The sequence below is a fragment of the Macaca nemestrina genome, chromosome 15 (genome assembly GCF_043159975.1).
Source record: "Macaca nemestrina isolate mMacNem1 chromosome 15, mMacNem.hap1, whole genome shotgun sequence".
Taxonomy (NCBI): Eukaryota; Metazoa; Chordata; class Mammalia; order Primates; family Cercopithecidae; genus Macaca; species Macaca nemestrina.
Window position 1 is genome coordinate 15,551,122 of NC_092139.1, and position 15,668 is coordinate 15,566,789.

The 15,668-nt window shown below is 47.7% G+C and overlaps 1 protein-coding gene across 1 annotated transcript in view; it reads left to right on the forward strand.

Moving 5' to 3' along the window:
* LOC105470736 (zinc finger NFX1-type containing 1) overlaps window positions 1–14,720 on the forward strand; it is a 33,563-nt gene extending 18,843 nt beyond the window's left edge. The window contains 7 exon segments of the mRNA XM_071079160.1: window positions 2,783–3,030; window positions 4,781–4,920; window positions 5,700–5,854; window positions 6,856–7,001; window positions 7,836–7,946; window positions 9,039–9,134; window positions 10,914–14,720. Coding sequence (XP_070935261.1) covers window positions 2,783–3,030; window positions 4,781–4,920; window positions 5,700–5,854; window positions 6,856–7,001; window positions 7,836–7,946; window positions 9,039–9,134; window positions 10,914–13,358 — 3,341 coding nt within the window. The 3' untranslated portion in view covers window positions 13,359–14,720.
* The last annotated feature ends 948 nt before the right edge of the window (window positions 14,721–15,668 follow it).

The window sequence follows — 15,668 nt, forward strand, 5'->3', positions numbered from 1 at the left end:
AGTGAAAAGGAATGAATCACAGCATATACAGTAACACATATGAATCTCAAAAACATGCTGAATGAAAAAGGCAAGTTAGCCAGGCATGGTGGCGCATGCCTGTAATCCCAGCACTTTGCAAGTACAAGGCAGGAGGATCGTTTGAGCCCAGAAGTTGGAGACCAGCCTGGGCAACATAATGAGACCCTGTCTTTATCAAAAAAAAAAACAAAACCAAAAAATAGCTGGTTGTGGTGGTGCGTGCCTGTAGTCCCAGCTACATAGGTGGCTGAGGCGAGGGGATGGCTTGAGCTCAGGAGGTTGAGGCTGCAGTAAGCCAGGACTGCAATGCTGTACTACAGCCTGAGTGACAGACATAGTCTAAAAAAAAAAAAAAAAAAAGGCCGGGCGCGGTGGCTCAAGCCTGTAATCCCAGCACTTTGGGAGGCCGAGACGGGCGGATCACGAGGTCAGGAGTTCGAGACCATCCTGGCTAACACGGTGAAACCCCGTCTCTACTAAAAAATACAAAACACTAGCCGGGCGAGGTGGTGGGCGCCTGTAGTCCCGGCTACTCGGGAGGCTGAGGCAGGAGAATGGCGTAAAAACCCGGGAGGCGGAGCTTGCAGTGAGCTGAGATCCGGCCACTGCACTCCATCCTGGGCGACATAGCGAGACTCCGTCTCAAAAAAAAAAAAAAAAAAAAAAAAGACAAGTTATGGAAACATATATACTAGACAGTGTGTTACTTTGATACAGTATAAATGTGGTAACATTATCTTTTAGAAAGGAAATGAGTAATATAAAATTCGGGTTAGGAAGGCTCACAAAGGTCTTCAAAAAACTTGGCAGTTTTCTACTTAAATTGGGTGGAGGGTACGTGGGTATTCATTTTATATATTTTTATTATCCTTTATATTACGTATTTACATTGAATGCCCTCCATTGTATATGTATTTGGTATAAGTAAAACCTTTTATTTATTTATTTATTTTGTATTTATTTATTTTATTTTTTTATTTTTATTTATTTATTTTTTTGAGACTAAGTCTCACAGTCTCACTCTGTCCCCCAGGCTGGAGTGCAAAGGCATGATCTTGGCTCACTGCAACCTCTGCCTCCCAGGTTTGAGCAATTCTCCTGCCTCAGCCTCCCAAGTAGCTGGGATTACAGGCACAGTCACCATGCCCAGCTTATTTTGTATTTTTAGTAAAGATGGGGTTTCCCCCTGTTGGCCAGGCTGGTCTTGAGCTCTCACCTCAGATGATCTGCCCGCCTCGGCCTCCCAAAGTGCTGGGATTACAGGCGTGAGCCACCGCGCCCAGCCTTATTTATTTATTTTTGAGATGGAGTCTTGCTCTGTTGCCCAGGCTGGAGCGCAATGGCATGATCTCGACTCACTGCAACTTCCACCTCCTGGATTCAAGCGATTCTCCTGCCTCAGCCTCCCAAGTAGCTGGAACTACAGGCATGCACCACCACACCTGGCTAACTGGCTAATTTTTGTATTTTTAGTAGAGACAGAGTTTCTTTTTTTTTTTTTTTTTGAGACCGAGTCTCGCTCTGTCGCCCAGGCTGGAGTACAGTGGCGCAATCTCCACTCACTGCAAGCTCCGCCACCTCCGGGTTCACGACATTCTCCTGCCTCAGCCTCCCGAGTAGCTGGGACTACAGGTGCCCGTCACCATGCCCGGCTAATTTTTTTTTGTATTTTTAGTAGAGACAGGGTTTCACTGTGTTAGCCAGGATGGTCTTGATCTCCTGACCTCGTGATCCACCCGCCTTGGCCTCCCAAAGTGCTGGGATTACAGGCATGAGCCACTGCACCCGGCTGAGACAGGGTTTCACCGTGTTGGCCAGGCTGGTCTCGAACTCCTGACATCAGGTGATCCACCCGCCTCAGCCTCCCAGAGTGCTGGGATGCAGGCCTAAGCCCCACGCACAGCCAAAACCTTTCTTTAAAAGGCATACATTCATATGATTTTTTAAAATGTAAAACATGTAACAAAAAGTATATAAGGAGACCTAAGCCTTTCCTAACTCTCCTCTCATTCCTTCTAGTTTCTTGTCTCAAAAATAATCATACAGGACCCAGTGCAGTGGCTCACGCCTGTAATCCCAGCACTTTGGGAGGCCGAGGGAGGCACATCACCTGAGGTCGGGAGTTTGAGACCAGCCTGACCAACATGGAGAAACCCTGTCTCTACTAAAAATTCAAAATTAGCTGGGCATGGTCGTGCATGCCTGTAATCCCAACTACTTGGGAGGCTGAGGCAGGAGAATCACTTGAAGCCGGGAGGTGGAGGTTGTGGTGAGCCAAGATTGTGCCATTGCACTCCATCCTGGGCCACAAGAGCGAAACTCCATCTCAAAAAAAAAAATAAATAAATAAATCACATAAACCCTTGATAATGTCTTCATGCATCTGAGCTCGTGTAGGTGCCCTCTTCTGTCCCTTAGCTTCAAGAGTTTCTATCTCTGGCCAGGCACAGTGGCTCACGCCTGTAATCCTAGCACTTTGGGAATCCGAGGCAGGCAGATCACAAGGTCAGGGGTTCGAGACCAGCCTGGCCAACATGGTGAAACCCCATCTCTACTAAAAATACCAAAATTAGCCAGGTGTGGTGCTGGGTGCCTGTAATCCCAGCTACTCGGGAGGCTGAGGCCAGAGAATCACTTGAACCCAGGAGGCAGAGGTTGCAGTGAGCCAAGATCACACCACCACACTCCATCCTGGGCAACAGAGCGAGACTTCGTCTCAAAAAAAAAAAAAAGAGTTTTCATCTCTATCTGTTTCTCTTAGCCCAGGCAGAAGGGGATGAGGAGGAAGAAGGGGAGGAGGAGAGTTCGCTGATTGAGATCGCAGAGGAAGCTGACCTGATTCAAGCAGACCGAGTGATTGAGGAGGAAGAGGTGGTGAGGCCCCAGCGACGGAAGAAGGAAGAGAGTGGGGCAGACCAGGAGTTGGCTAAAATGCTTCTGGCCATGAGGCTAGACCATTGTGGCCCTGGGACAGCAGCTGGACAGGAGCAAGCCACGGGAGAGTGGCAGGTAAACTCACTTCCTTGGGTTGAAACAGGCCTGAGAGTGTTCTGACCATTTGTTTTCCCCCACTTCTGATAACAGTATATTCACTTCATCATTGCAATTAACTAAGTACCTGTATTACAGCCTACCCTGGTATAAGATGGGTGTACTAATTCCCATGGATATAAATACTACAGTTCTTCAGAGGGCCTCTGGCAAGAAATGCCAGCTTAGAAAGACAGGTAGCAGGTAGCCAAGTGCTTTTGTAGAACTTGTGGAAGAATGTAGCACATATGAGTCAGGTCAAACACGGTCTCAGCACTTAATGCCTTCAGGAGTGTTGTCTTCTCATTTCAAATGAGTTTGTAAACATGTACTAAGATTTTAGAGGATTAAAGTAAGCAATGAAATGAGACCTCCAGGCTGGATGGACTATTCCTCCTTCATTCACCCTGGAATTTGACACTTCTCTTAAAGCCAGAATTGTATGAATGCCCAGGTGTCTTCATGTAGCTTTCCCTCTGCTCCTTTTGGTGGAGCCTAGTAGCCCTCACTATTTACCATGCATAACTACGATGATCGAGGATTAGATACTCAAAATAAGAATTTGTAAACCTTACCAATGATTCGAGAACTTTGAAGGGCAACTTTGGATGCTGTTTTCACCTGAGTGCTGGGTTTGCACCTGATCTCCTAGTTCAGTTCAGTATCACTATATGTGGTGAGCAGAGTCATGATCTCAATTCTTAGAAGCATGGTTTCAGCATCTCTCCCAGGAGGCATCAGGAAAGGTTGATTTGTTTCATTTTGAAGCAGCAGGGAGATCTTTTTTTTTTTTTTTGAGACGGAGTCTCGCTCTGTAGCCTAGGCTGGAGTGCAGTGGCCGGATCTCAGCTCACTGCAAGCTCCACCTCCCGGGTTCACGCCATTCTCCGGCCTCAGCCTCCCGAGTAGCTGGGACTACAGGCGCCCGCCACCTCGCCCGGCTAGTTTTTTGTATTTCTTAGTAGAGACGGGGTTTCACCGTGTTATCCAGGATGGTCTCGATCTCCTGACCTCGTGATCCACCCGTCTCGGCCTCCCAAAGTGCTGGGATTACAGGCTTGAGCCACCGCGCCCGGCCGGGAGATCTTTATTTAGTGACATCTGTTTGACTTGCGAGTCCTTCTAAAGGCTCATAGCCTCAGACTCAGTGACAGAAGAGAGCACTTTCTCATAAACTGCTTTCTACCCACTTGTTAAAGGTACTGTGTTGATACGATGGCAGTAGGACCATTTTAGCAGGCACTGTGCCAAGTCCTGTGTGAAGCACCAGTTGCTGGGCACTGGTTGTGTAGCATTCAACAAGAAAATACCACCCCCATGACTTTCATGGCATACATTTTAGGAACAAGAAACAGGCTATGGTCAAAGATGTTTAATGATAACTAGTGCTAGCAGTAGTATAAATGCTTTCCATGTATTTATTCCTGACAAGCCAACAATCCTGTAAAGAGATACTATTATTATTCCCATTTTATAGAAGGTGATACTGAGGGACACAGAGGGTAGGTCATTTACCTTAGGTTCCACAACCTAGTAAGAGGTAGAGTAGGGCTTTGAAGTCAGGCAAACTGGCTCCAGAGTCCTTGTTTAGCCACTCTACAGTGGAAGAGCTGTTGGGAGAATGTAAGACACTTGACATTAATCAGGGATGCCAGCCCTTTTTCTTGTGCTGTGGCCCCTGCCTTGGGCTTAAAACCAAGCCTGCCTCTGCTGGTATTGATGTCTGCAGACCCAGCGCAACCAGAAAAAGAAAATGAAAAAAAGAGTGAAGGATGAGCTTCGCAAACTGAACACCATGACTGCAGCCGAGGCCAATGAGATCGAGGATGTTTGGCAGCTGGACCTCAGTTCTCGCTGGCAGCTTTATAGGTACTGTGTTCCACATCCAGCCAACCCATGTAATTTCCCCAGGAAGTTCTGTTCCTGGAACATTTTCCTTTTCTGTTCCTGGAACATTCTCCACCTCCGTTCAAACATTCTCCACCTCCAAGACCTTCAACGAACCACTGAGCTGAGTGATAGGGATACAGCCATGGGATAGAATTGACACTTTGCTCTACCTTCATGGAGCCTATGGAGTCTATCCAGGGTAACAAATTAATTATTACCTTCATGGAGCCTATGGAGTCTATCCAGGGTAACAAATTAATCACATAATTCCATAAATAAAAAGTTACAAATGGGTATAAAAACTCAGAAAAGAACAGAGCGGTAACAGGCACAGTGACTCACACCTGTAATCCCAGCACTTTGGGAGGCTGAGGCTAGAGAATCACTTGAGGCCCAGGGTTCAAGACCAGCCTGGGCAACATAGTGAGACCTCATCTCTACAGGGGGAAAAAAAAAAAAGAGTAGTAGAAAGCCGTTGGAAAGTTTTACAGCGATTAGTGACATCATCACTTTTAAAGTCTCTTATTCTCTTCCCATAGTTAACCTTTGTTCTTTATCTCACCCCTTTCCTTAGCTCCTGACCACTCTGGACATCTTTCTGTTGGGCATTTTGGATTCTTGGTTCCCTGAATATATCTGTTTGTCACTATGCTCCAAAGGTCCAAGGTTCACTTCATATACTGGGCACACTGAAGGGGGTTCTTCCACCTTCTCAAAGAGCATGTGGCTTTCTTTCCTTGGTTCTTCCCATTCTCCAGGCTCTGGCTACAGTTGTACCAGGCTGACACCCGCCGGAAGATCCTCAGCTATGAACGCCAGTACCGCACATCAGCAGAAAGAATGGCTGAGCTGAGACTCCAGGAAGACCTGCACATTCTTAAAGATGCCCAGGTTGTAGGAATGACAACCACAGGTGAGAAACTGTGGAGAAATTTACCTGTTGCATCTAAGTTCACTTCTGGTGCCAGATTATCTAAGGACAGGTAAAGAGGAACTTCTTTGGTAGGTTAGAGGAAAATAACATGAAAAGCTACTGAAAGCACCCATATTTTGAGAACTTTTGGTGAAATTCACTCACTTTCGCCAGGCGCAGTGGCTCACACCTGTAATCCCAGCACTTTGGGAGGCCAAGGCAGGTGGATCACCTGAGGTCATGAGTTTGCAATCAGCCTAGTCATCATGGTGAAATCTCATCTCTACTAAAAATACAAAAACTGGCCAGGCGTAGTGGTGGGCACCTGTAATCCTAGCTACTCAGGAGGCTGGGGCACAAGAATCACTTGAGGCCGGGCGCGGTGGCTCAAGCCTGTAATCCCAGCACTTTGGGAGGCCGAGACGGGCGGATCACAAGGTCAGGAGATCGAGACCATCCTGGCTAACACGGTGAAACCCCGTCTCTACTAAAAAAAATACAAAAAACTAGCCGGGCGAGGTGGCGGGCGCCTGTAGTCCCAGCTACTCGGGAGGCTGAGGCAGGAGAATGGTGTAAACCCGGGAGGTGGAGCTTGCAGTGAGCTGAGATCCGGCCACTGCACTCCAGTCTGGGCGACAGAGCGAGACTCCGTCTCAAAAAAAAAAAAAAAAAAAAAAGAATCACTTGAACCTGGGAGGCGGAGGTTGCAGTGAGCCAAGATTGCACCACTGTGCACTCCAGCCTGGGTGACAGAATGAGACTTTGTCTCAAAAAAAAAAAGAAAAGAAAAGAAATTCACTCACTTTCTCCTACTGGGTTTGAAACTCTAACAGTGACCAACACAGCTTTAATGTTCTGGAGACCACCCAGAACGCTCTAAGGACTACTTGTCGCTGATCCAGGTTCAGGGAAGATACAAAAGCGGATTCCCAGAGGCTCAGTGGCCCTGTGGGTCCTGTGCCTCAGCCCAGAGGAGCCTTTCTCTTCTTTCCTCACTTGAGGTGCTGCCAAATACCGCCAGATCCTACAGAAGGTGGAGCCGAGGATTGTCATAGTGGAAGAAGCTGCGGAAGTCCTTGAGGCCCATACCATTGCCACATTGAGCAAAGCTTGCCAGCATCTCATTCTGATTGGGGACCACCAGCAGGTAAAACAGGAGCCCCCCAGAAGATGGGCTGGCTCTCTTTGGGGGTGAGATCATAAAGGAAGACCCTGGCCTCTGCTTCAACAGTCCTCAAGCTTATTATTAGCTTTTTGTGATTCCTCTTGCCTTCACCTCCCACATTCAGTCTAAGAGCAGGTGCTATTAGATTTGGGGTATATTTTAGTGGCAACATCATTTATTTCATCCATTCCTTCTGCTATTTACCTAGTCCACCATGGTCTCTCGAGTGGACTGTATTATAATAGCATGCTCCTCAGTCTCCCTGCTTCCATTTTTGCTACCCTCTAATGCACTCTACATAAAGGAGCCAAAGTGAATTAAAAAAAAAAAAAAGAAAAGAAAAAGGTAGATAGATAATATCACTTTCCAGCTAAAAACCCTCCAGTGGTTTCCCATTGCACTTGAATAAAAATCAAGCTTCTTAAAGTGGCCCGCAAAGGCTTGTGTGATCAGGTTTCAGCTTATTTCTCTGACTTCATCCCATTTGCTTATGGTGTCCCTCTGTGTCCTTTCCGCTCCCCATTATGGATCTTGCTTTTCAAATGAATGAAGAACTGGCAACCTCTGCCATGCTAGTGTCTACTCAGATGTCACTGTTCAGAGGCCTAACTAGAAAAAACCCACCATGGGGCACTCTGTCATACCACCTTTAGTTCTACTAATCCTTAACCCTTGTCATTATTAATCCTTAAACTGTGAATATGTAGAAGAGTACCTGGCACATAGCACTTGAAAAACATTTGATGGTTGGTTGGAAGTATGGATGGTTAAATGACTTTATCAGTAGAGAATCTTCAGCCATGTTTCTCTTCTCAGCTGCGCCCCAGTGCCAACGTGTATGATCTGGCCAAGAACTTCAACCTTGAGGTGTCCCTTTTTGAACGGCTAGTGAAAGTAAACATTCCCTTTGTCCGTCTGAACTACCAGGTGAGAAGCTGGGCCTCTGTTATTACCAAATGCCCAAGAGAAAGCTCTTGGGAAGCTGCCAGTTGCCCGCAAAAGAGGTCTCATATAAATAAAAATAATGTAATACTGAAATGACTCTGTCAACCTCACATTTTCTGTTTTAAAACACCACAAGATCACCCTGTGTTGAGTTTTTGTTGGACAAAGGATCTGTTTATGTTATGCCTTCTCTTTATTATTTTTTTCAAATGATAATCTCTGTATCTCTAGATTTTCTTTCTTTTTTTTTTTTTTTTAAGAAAAATAGAGGCCAGGTGTGGTGGCTCACACCTGTAATCCTAGCACTTTGGGAGGCCGAGGCGGGTCGATCATGAGGTCAGGCATTCGAGATCAGCCTGGCCAACATGGTGAAACCCTGTCTCTACTAAAAATACAAAAATTAGCCTGGCGTGGTGGTGGGCGCCTGTAATCCCAGCTACTCGGGAGGCTGAGGCAGGAGAATCGCTTAAACCCGGGAGGCAGAGATTGCAGTGAGCCGAGATCATGCCACTGCACTGCAGCCTGGTGATAGAGTGAGATTCCATCTCAAAAAAAAAAAAAAAATAGAGGCCAGGTGTGGTGGCTTACGCCTGTAATCCCAGCACTTTGGGACGCCAAGGCGGGCGAATCACCTGAGGTCAGGAGTTCGTGAGCAGCCTGGCCAACGTGGCGAAACACTGTCTTTGCTAAAAATACAAAAAATTAGCCAGGTGTTGTGCCTCATGCCTGTAGTCCCAGCTACTTTTGGAAGGCTGAGGCAGGAGAATCACTAGAACCTGGGAGGCAGAGGTTGCAGTGAGCTGAGATTGTGCCACTGCACCCCAGCCTTGGCGACACGTCTCAAAAAAAAAAAAGAAAGAAAAATAGAGACGAGGGCTCACTATGTTGCCAGGCTGGTCTCGAACTCCTGAGCTCAAGTGATCCTCCTGCCTTGGCCTCCCAAAGTGATGGGATTACAGATATGAGCCATCACAACTGGCCCTCCCTAAATTTTCTAACAGCAACCTCATCTTTAAAGAAATTGTCCGTGTGTGCTCTGCCCATGTTTCTAATGACATGCATGTGTTTTTTCAGCACCGTATGTGCCCTGAAATTGCCCGCCTTTTGACCCCCCACATTTACCAGGATCTGGAGAATCATCCATCTGTTCTTAACTATGAGAAGATTAAGGTGAGTCTCTCTTACCCGATCTTTCTTGGATGGTGTCAGCAACCTAAAAAGGCTGTAATTTTCTCAAGATGAAAAAGCTTTTCAGCATCTGGGCACGGTGGCTCACACCTGTAATCCCAGCACTTTGGGAGGCCGAGGTGGGCAGATCACTTGAGGTCAGGAGTTCAAGACCAGCCTAACTAACATGGTGAAACCCTGTCTCTACTAAAATACAAAAATTAGCCGGGCATGGTGGCAAGCACTTATAATCCTAGCTACTCAGAAGGCTGAGGCAGGAGAATTGCTTGAACCCGCAAGGTGGAGGTTGCAGTGAGCTGAGATCATGCCACACCACTGCACTCCAGGCTGGGCAGCGGAGAGAGACTCCCTCTCAAAAAGAAAGCCTTTCAGAAGGGAGTAGAGCCAGCTTTTTAAAAGCTGGTTACTGGGAGGAAATTGAAATACCAGGGTTTTTAATCCCAACTCTGCCTGTTAGTAGCCATGTAACCTTAAGCAAGTTATATAAGAATTCTGGCCAGGCGCGGTGGCTAATGCCCGTAATCCCAGAACTTTGTGAGGCCAAGGCAGGCGAATCACGAGGTCAAGAGATCGAGACCATCCTGGCCAACATGGTGAAACCCCGTCTCTACTAAAAATATAAAAATTAGCTGGGTGTGGTGGCATGTGCTTGGCTGGGTGTGGTGGCTCCTGTCTATAATCCCAGTACTTTGGGAGGCAAAGATGGGCAGATCACCTGAGGTCAGGAGTTTGAGACTAGCCTGGCCAACATGGTGAAACCCCGTCTCTACTAAAAATACAAAAATTAACTGGGCATGGTGGTGGGTGCCTGTAATCCCAACTATTTGGGAGGCTGAGGCAAGAGGATTGCTTGAACCTGGGAGGTGGAGGTTGCGGTGAGCCAAGACCGTGCCATTGTACTCCAGCCTATGCAACAAGAGTGAAACTCTGTCTCAAAAAAAAAAAAAAAAAAAAAAATTGTCAGCTGAGGCCAAGAGTTCAAAACCAGGCTGGGGAACATAGCAAGACTGTTTCTATTTTAAAAATAAATAAATTCTGAGTATCAGGTTCTTCTGGACAATAAGAATAATGGCTCCTGCCATATCCCATTACTGTATGGAAGGAGGTAATGTATATAAAGCAGTCAGCACAATGGAGTGCTCAGTAAGTTAGCTGCTCTGTCATCATCACAGCACTGCTTGTTCTCTCAGCTATAATGGTTGGGTTGTGGATGGCTGTTTTTTTATTTTTTTTGAGATGGAGTCTCACTCTGTCACCCAGGCTGGAGTGCAGTGGCATGATCTCAGCTCACTGCAATCTCTGCATCCTGGGTTCAAACTATTGTCCCGTCTCAGCCTCCTGAATGGCTGGGATTATAGGCGCCCACTGCCACGCCCAGCTAATTTTTGTATTTTTAGTAGGGACGGGGTTTCGCCATGTGGGCCAGGCTGGTCTCAAACTCCTGACCTCAGGTGATCCACCCACCTTGGCCTCTCAAAGTGCTGGGATTATAGGCGTGAGCCACTGTACCCGGCCAGCTGTTTTAAATATTAACATCAAACAAGTACTTTGAAAACTGAAAGAGACATAATCTTTTATTTTCATAACTTGCTGTGGCCCCAAAGCACACAGTGACTAACTAAAGATAGTGATGTTGAGGGTACAAAAAGCCTTCCAAGGTCTCTCTCTGGAGCAGTCAGTGGCCAGTGCATGTGAAGAGAGGAAGAAAAAAACAAGTGCCATGAGTGAACCTTTTAACATGTCACTTCTTTTCCCTGTCAGGGGGTGTCTTCCAACCTTTTCTTTGTAGAACACAGCTTTCCTGAACAGGAAATCCAAGAGGGCAAAAGCCATCAGAACCAGCACGAGGCTCACTTTGTGGTAGAGCTGTGCAAGTACTTCCTGTGCCAGGAATACCTGCCTTCCCAGATCACCATCCTCACTACCTATACCGGGCAGCTCTTCTGCCTGCGCAAACTGATGCCTGCCAAGACATTTGCTGGCGTCAGGGTCCATGTTGTGGACAAATACCAAGGGGAAGAGAATGACATCATCCTCCTCTCCCTAGTGCGGAGCAACCAAGAAGGCAAGGTGGGTTTTCTGCAGATATCCAACCGCATCTGTGTGGCCTTGTCCCGAGCCAAGAAGGGAATGTACTGCATCGGAAACATGCAGATGCTGGCCAAGGTGCCCCTGTGGAGCAAGATCATTCATACACTTCGAGAGAACAATCAAATAGGCCCCATGCTCCGGCTCTGCTGCCAGAACCACCCTGATACCCACACCTTAGTATCCAAAGCTTCTGACTTCCAAAAAGTACCCGAAGGAGGCTGCAGCCTGCCCTGTGAGTTCCGCCTGGGCTGTGGGCATGTCTGCACCCGTGCCTGCCACCCTTATGACTCTTCACACAAGGAGTTCCAGTGCATGAAGCCATGCCAGAAGGTCATCTGTCAGGATGGGCACCGGTGTCCCCTTGTTTGCTTCCAGGAGTGTCAGCCTTGTCAGGTGAAGGTGCCCAAAACCATTCCTCGGTGCGGCCATGAACAAATGGTCCCTTGTTCCGTGCCTGAGTCAGATTTCTGCTGCCAGGAGCCTTGCTCCAAGTCTCTGAGATGTGGGCACAGATGCAGCCACCCATGTGGTGAGGACTGTGTGCAGTTGTGTTCAGAAATGGTCACCGTAAAACTCAAGTGTGGGCACAGTCAGCAGGTAAAATGTGGTCATGTGGAAGACCTCATGTATGGTGGTCTGCCAGTCAAGTGTACCACAAAGTGTGGCACTATCTTGGACTGTGGGCATCCTTGCCCAGGCTCCTGCCACAGCTGCTTTGAAGGGCGTTTCCATGAACGCTGTCAGCAGCCCTGCAAGCGCCTGCTTATCTGCTCACACAAGTGCCAGGAACCATGCACTGGTGAGTGCCCACCCTGCCAACGGACCTGTCAGAACCGCTGTGTCCACAGCCAGTGCAAGAAGAAATGTGGGGAGCTGTGTAGCCCCTGCGTGGAACCCTGTGTCTGGCGCTGCCAGCACTACCAGTGCACCAAACTCTGCTCTGAGCCCTGCAACCGACCCCCATGCTATGTGCCTTGTACTAAGCTGCTAGTTTGTGGCCACCCCTGCATTGGTCTCTGTGGGGAGCCATGCCCCAAGAAATGCCGGATCTGCCACATGGATGAGGTCACTCAAATATTCTTTGGCTTTGAGGATGAGCCTGATGCCCGCTTTGTGCAGCTGGAAGACTGCAGCCACATCTTTGAGGTGCAAGCCCTCGACCGCTACATGAATGAACAGAAGGATGATGAAGTCGCCATCAGGTTGAAAGTCTGCCCTATCTGCCAGGTGCCCATCCGCAAAAACCTGAGGTATGGAACTAGCATAAAACAGCGGCTAGAAGAGATTGAAATCATCAAGGAAAAGATCCAGGGTTCAGCAGGGGAAATAGCAACCAGCCAGGAACGGCTTAAGGCCCTGCTGGAGAGGAAGAGCCTCCTCCACCAGCTGCTTCCTGAAGACTTCCTGATGATAAAGGAGAAGCTGGCCCAGAAAAATTTGTCAGTGAAGGACCTGGGTCTGGTTGAGAATTACATCAGCTTCTATGACCACCTGGCCAGCCTGTGGGATTCCCTGAAAAAGATGCATGTCTTAGAACAGAAAAGAGTGAGGACTCGACTAGACCAGGTCCATGAGTGGCTGGCCAAGAAGCGCTTGAGCTTCACTAGCCAGGAACTAAGTGACCTCCGAAGCGAAATCCAGAGGCTCACGTACCTGGTGAACCTTCTGACCCGCTACAAGATAGCAGAGAAGAAGGTGAAAGATAGCATAGCAGTAGAGGTCTATAGTGTCCAGAATATCCTTGAGAAAACATGTAAGTTCACCCAAGAGGATGAACAACTTGTGCAGGAAAAGATGGAAGCTCTGAAAGCCACCCTTCCCTGCTCTGGCCTGGGCATCTCAGAGGAAGAGCGAGTGCAGATTGTCAGCGCCATAGGTTATCCTCGTGGTCACTGGTTCAAGTGCCGCAATGGCCATATCTATGTGATTGGCGATTGTGGGGGAGCCATGGAGAGGGGCACGTGTCCTGACTGTAAGGAAGTGATTGGTGGCACAAATCATACTCTGGAAAGAAGCAACCAGCTTGCTTCTGAAATGGATGGAGCCCAGCATGCTGCCTGGTCTGACACAGCCAACAACCTGATGAACTTTGAGGAGATCCAGAGAATGATGTAGGAAGATGGTATACCACTGCCTTTTGCCCTTGCCACCGAATGACTGGGGCCAGCTCCCTTATGAAGGAACCGAAGTTTGTTTTTTATTTTAGGCCAGGCGCGGTGGCTTACGCCTGTAATCCCAGCACTTTGGGAGGCCAAGGCAGGCGGATCACGAGGTCAGGAGTTCGAGACCAGCCTGACCAACATGGTGAAACCCCGTCTCTACTAAAAATGCAAAAATTAGCTGGGCGTTGTGGTGGGCGCCTGTAATCCCAGCTACTTGGGAGGTTGAGGTAGGAGAATTGCTTAACCCCCAGAGGCGGAGGTTGCAGTGAGCTAAGATCATGCCATTGCACTCCAGTCTGGGCAACAAGAGCAAGACTCTGTCTCAAAAACAAAACAAAAAAAATCATCCTTTTTAGTCTTAGCACCTATTTAAGGATCCACTTTTAGGGCTCGCCCACATTTGTTTCTAGATTTATCCCTGCGCTAGAGTAAGCACTTTATCTCCAGAACTGAGAGCAAAGTTAACAAATCTCACCTCTTCTCTCCTGCAAATTAGTGGACAGACTCCTGGAATATGTTTGGGGCTTCCACCTAGGGCCACCTAGTGGTATCTCTGGGTCTTTACTTGGTCAAATGTTTATTCTATGTTCCCCAGGAACAGAGTATGAGCTCATTGATGCAGACTGATTCTAACTGCCAGGCCCTAATTTGCAAACTAACTCTCATAATAAACAGAGGCCCAGAGTTGTTTATGAACTGCTTATCTCTTAAAAGGAGCACAAGAACCCCTCCTGCCCTCCTTGGGCACCCTGCCTCCAGGAGATGGAGGCATGTAATAAGACAAAGACTGCACCAACTCACCCTGACCCAGTTACATAGTCACCGAGAGTGGGGAAGATGGGACAGCCCACATGCTGCATAAGATGGGCCTTATGCAGCAGGCCCAGGTCGTCATTAAGGAGTGACCCCTTTCCTGTAACCTGCACTTTGGGATGGTGGAAATTTCTTTACCTGCTGTCTGACAGGTTTGGTGGCACTGCTGGTTACCCCTGGGCCCTGAGTGGAGCTAAAGTCACATTTGGTACCAGCAGCACCTATCCCAAGTGTGATCCTTCATCCCAACACTCCCTCTTGGAGCTTTTGCCTGGGTAGGGCTAGCATGCCAGCAGCTTCTGCAGGCTCCAAACCCAGGCCAGAAGCCAGACCCAGGCCTGCTGCCTGCATCTGCATTCCCTCCTTCCAGTGTTCCTTAGAACAGACATTTAGGTATCTCAGGTCCTTTCTAAGTGTCCCTTTCCTGTGTATGCATTTCCTTTTTTTGTCTTTACTATGCACTTTAGCTTATAAAGCCAATTAAAAACGATGATTGAGAAAATCAGTGGTCCATGTGTATTCTCAATTTTCAGAAGCAACTCAGCCAAAGACAGTGAAGACAGGGACAAGGCAGGCACTGTCCACAATGAGGCTGTGATTTTGTTTTTGTGATACAGGATTTTTATTTACCTGGTGAATGAATCATTTTTACCCATGGTAAAAAGAACATTTTTCAACCTGTACAAAGGGTATACTTGAAGTTTCCTTCCCCAGAGGCAAACCCTGCACTTCCTGAGTCCTCCCAGAGAGAGCTTATGCACATGTAATACATATCCCTTAGGCCAGGCATGGTGGCTCACATCTGTAATCCCAGCACTTTGGGAGGCCACAGTGGGCAGATCGCCTGAGCCCAGGAGTTCAAGACCAGCCTGGGCAACATGGCGAAACCATCTCCACAAAAAAAATACAAAAATAAGCCAGTTGTGCTTGCTCACACCTGTGGTCCTAGCTACTCCAAAGGCTGAGGTGGAAGGATCACCTGAGCCTGGGGAGGTCGAGGTTGCAGTGAGCAGTGAAGCCACTGAGTGAGAAAAAAGGTTCAAAAAAAGGAAAAGAAAAAGTACACAGTTCTGCACTTGGTTTTTTTAGCTTAATAACCTACTTTCTATAAAATCCAGTAAGACAGTAGTCTGAACTGTACTCCTATCCCACAGTTGTGCCATCATTTTCTGAATTGGACCCTCTGTTGGTGACTTAGGTGCAGCCTGAATGAATAGCTTTGAACACACTCTTTAGTATCTAGGGTATGTGCTACTGGATAACTTATAATTTTTAAGCTGGGGGTAGGGTGGTTAAGTACTCCCTGAAATTATAACAAACTATACAGTTTTCCCAGGTGGGGCCCTACAGCTTTCATCTCATTCTGAGTCAGAAAAGGATGAGAACCAACATTCTTACAGGATCAAAACTGGTTTTTGGCCACGTACGGTGGCTCATGCCTGTAATCCCA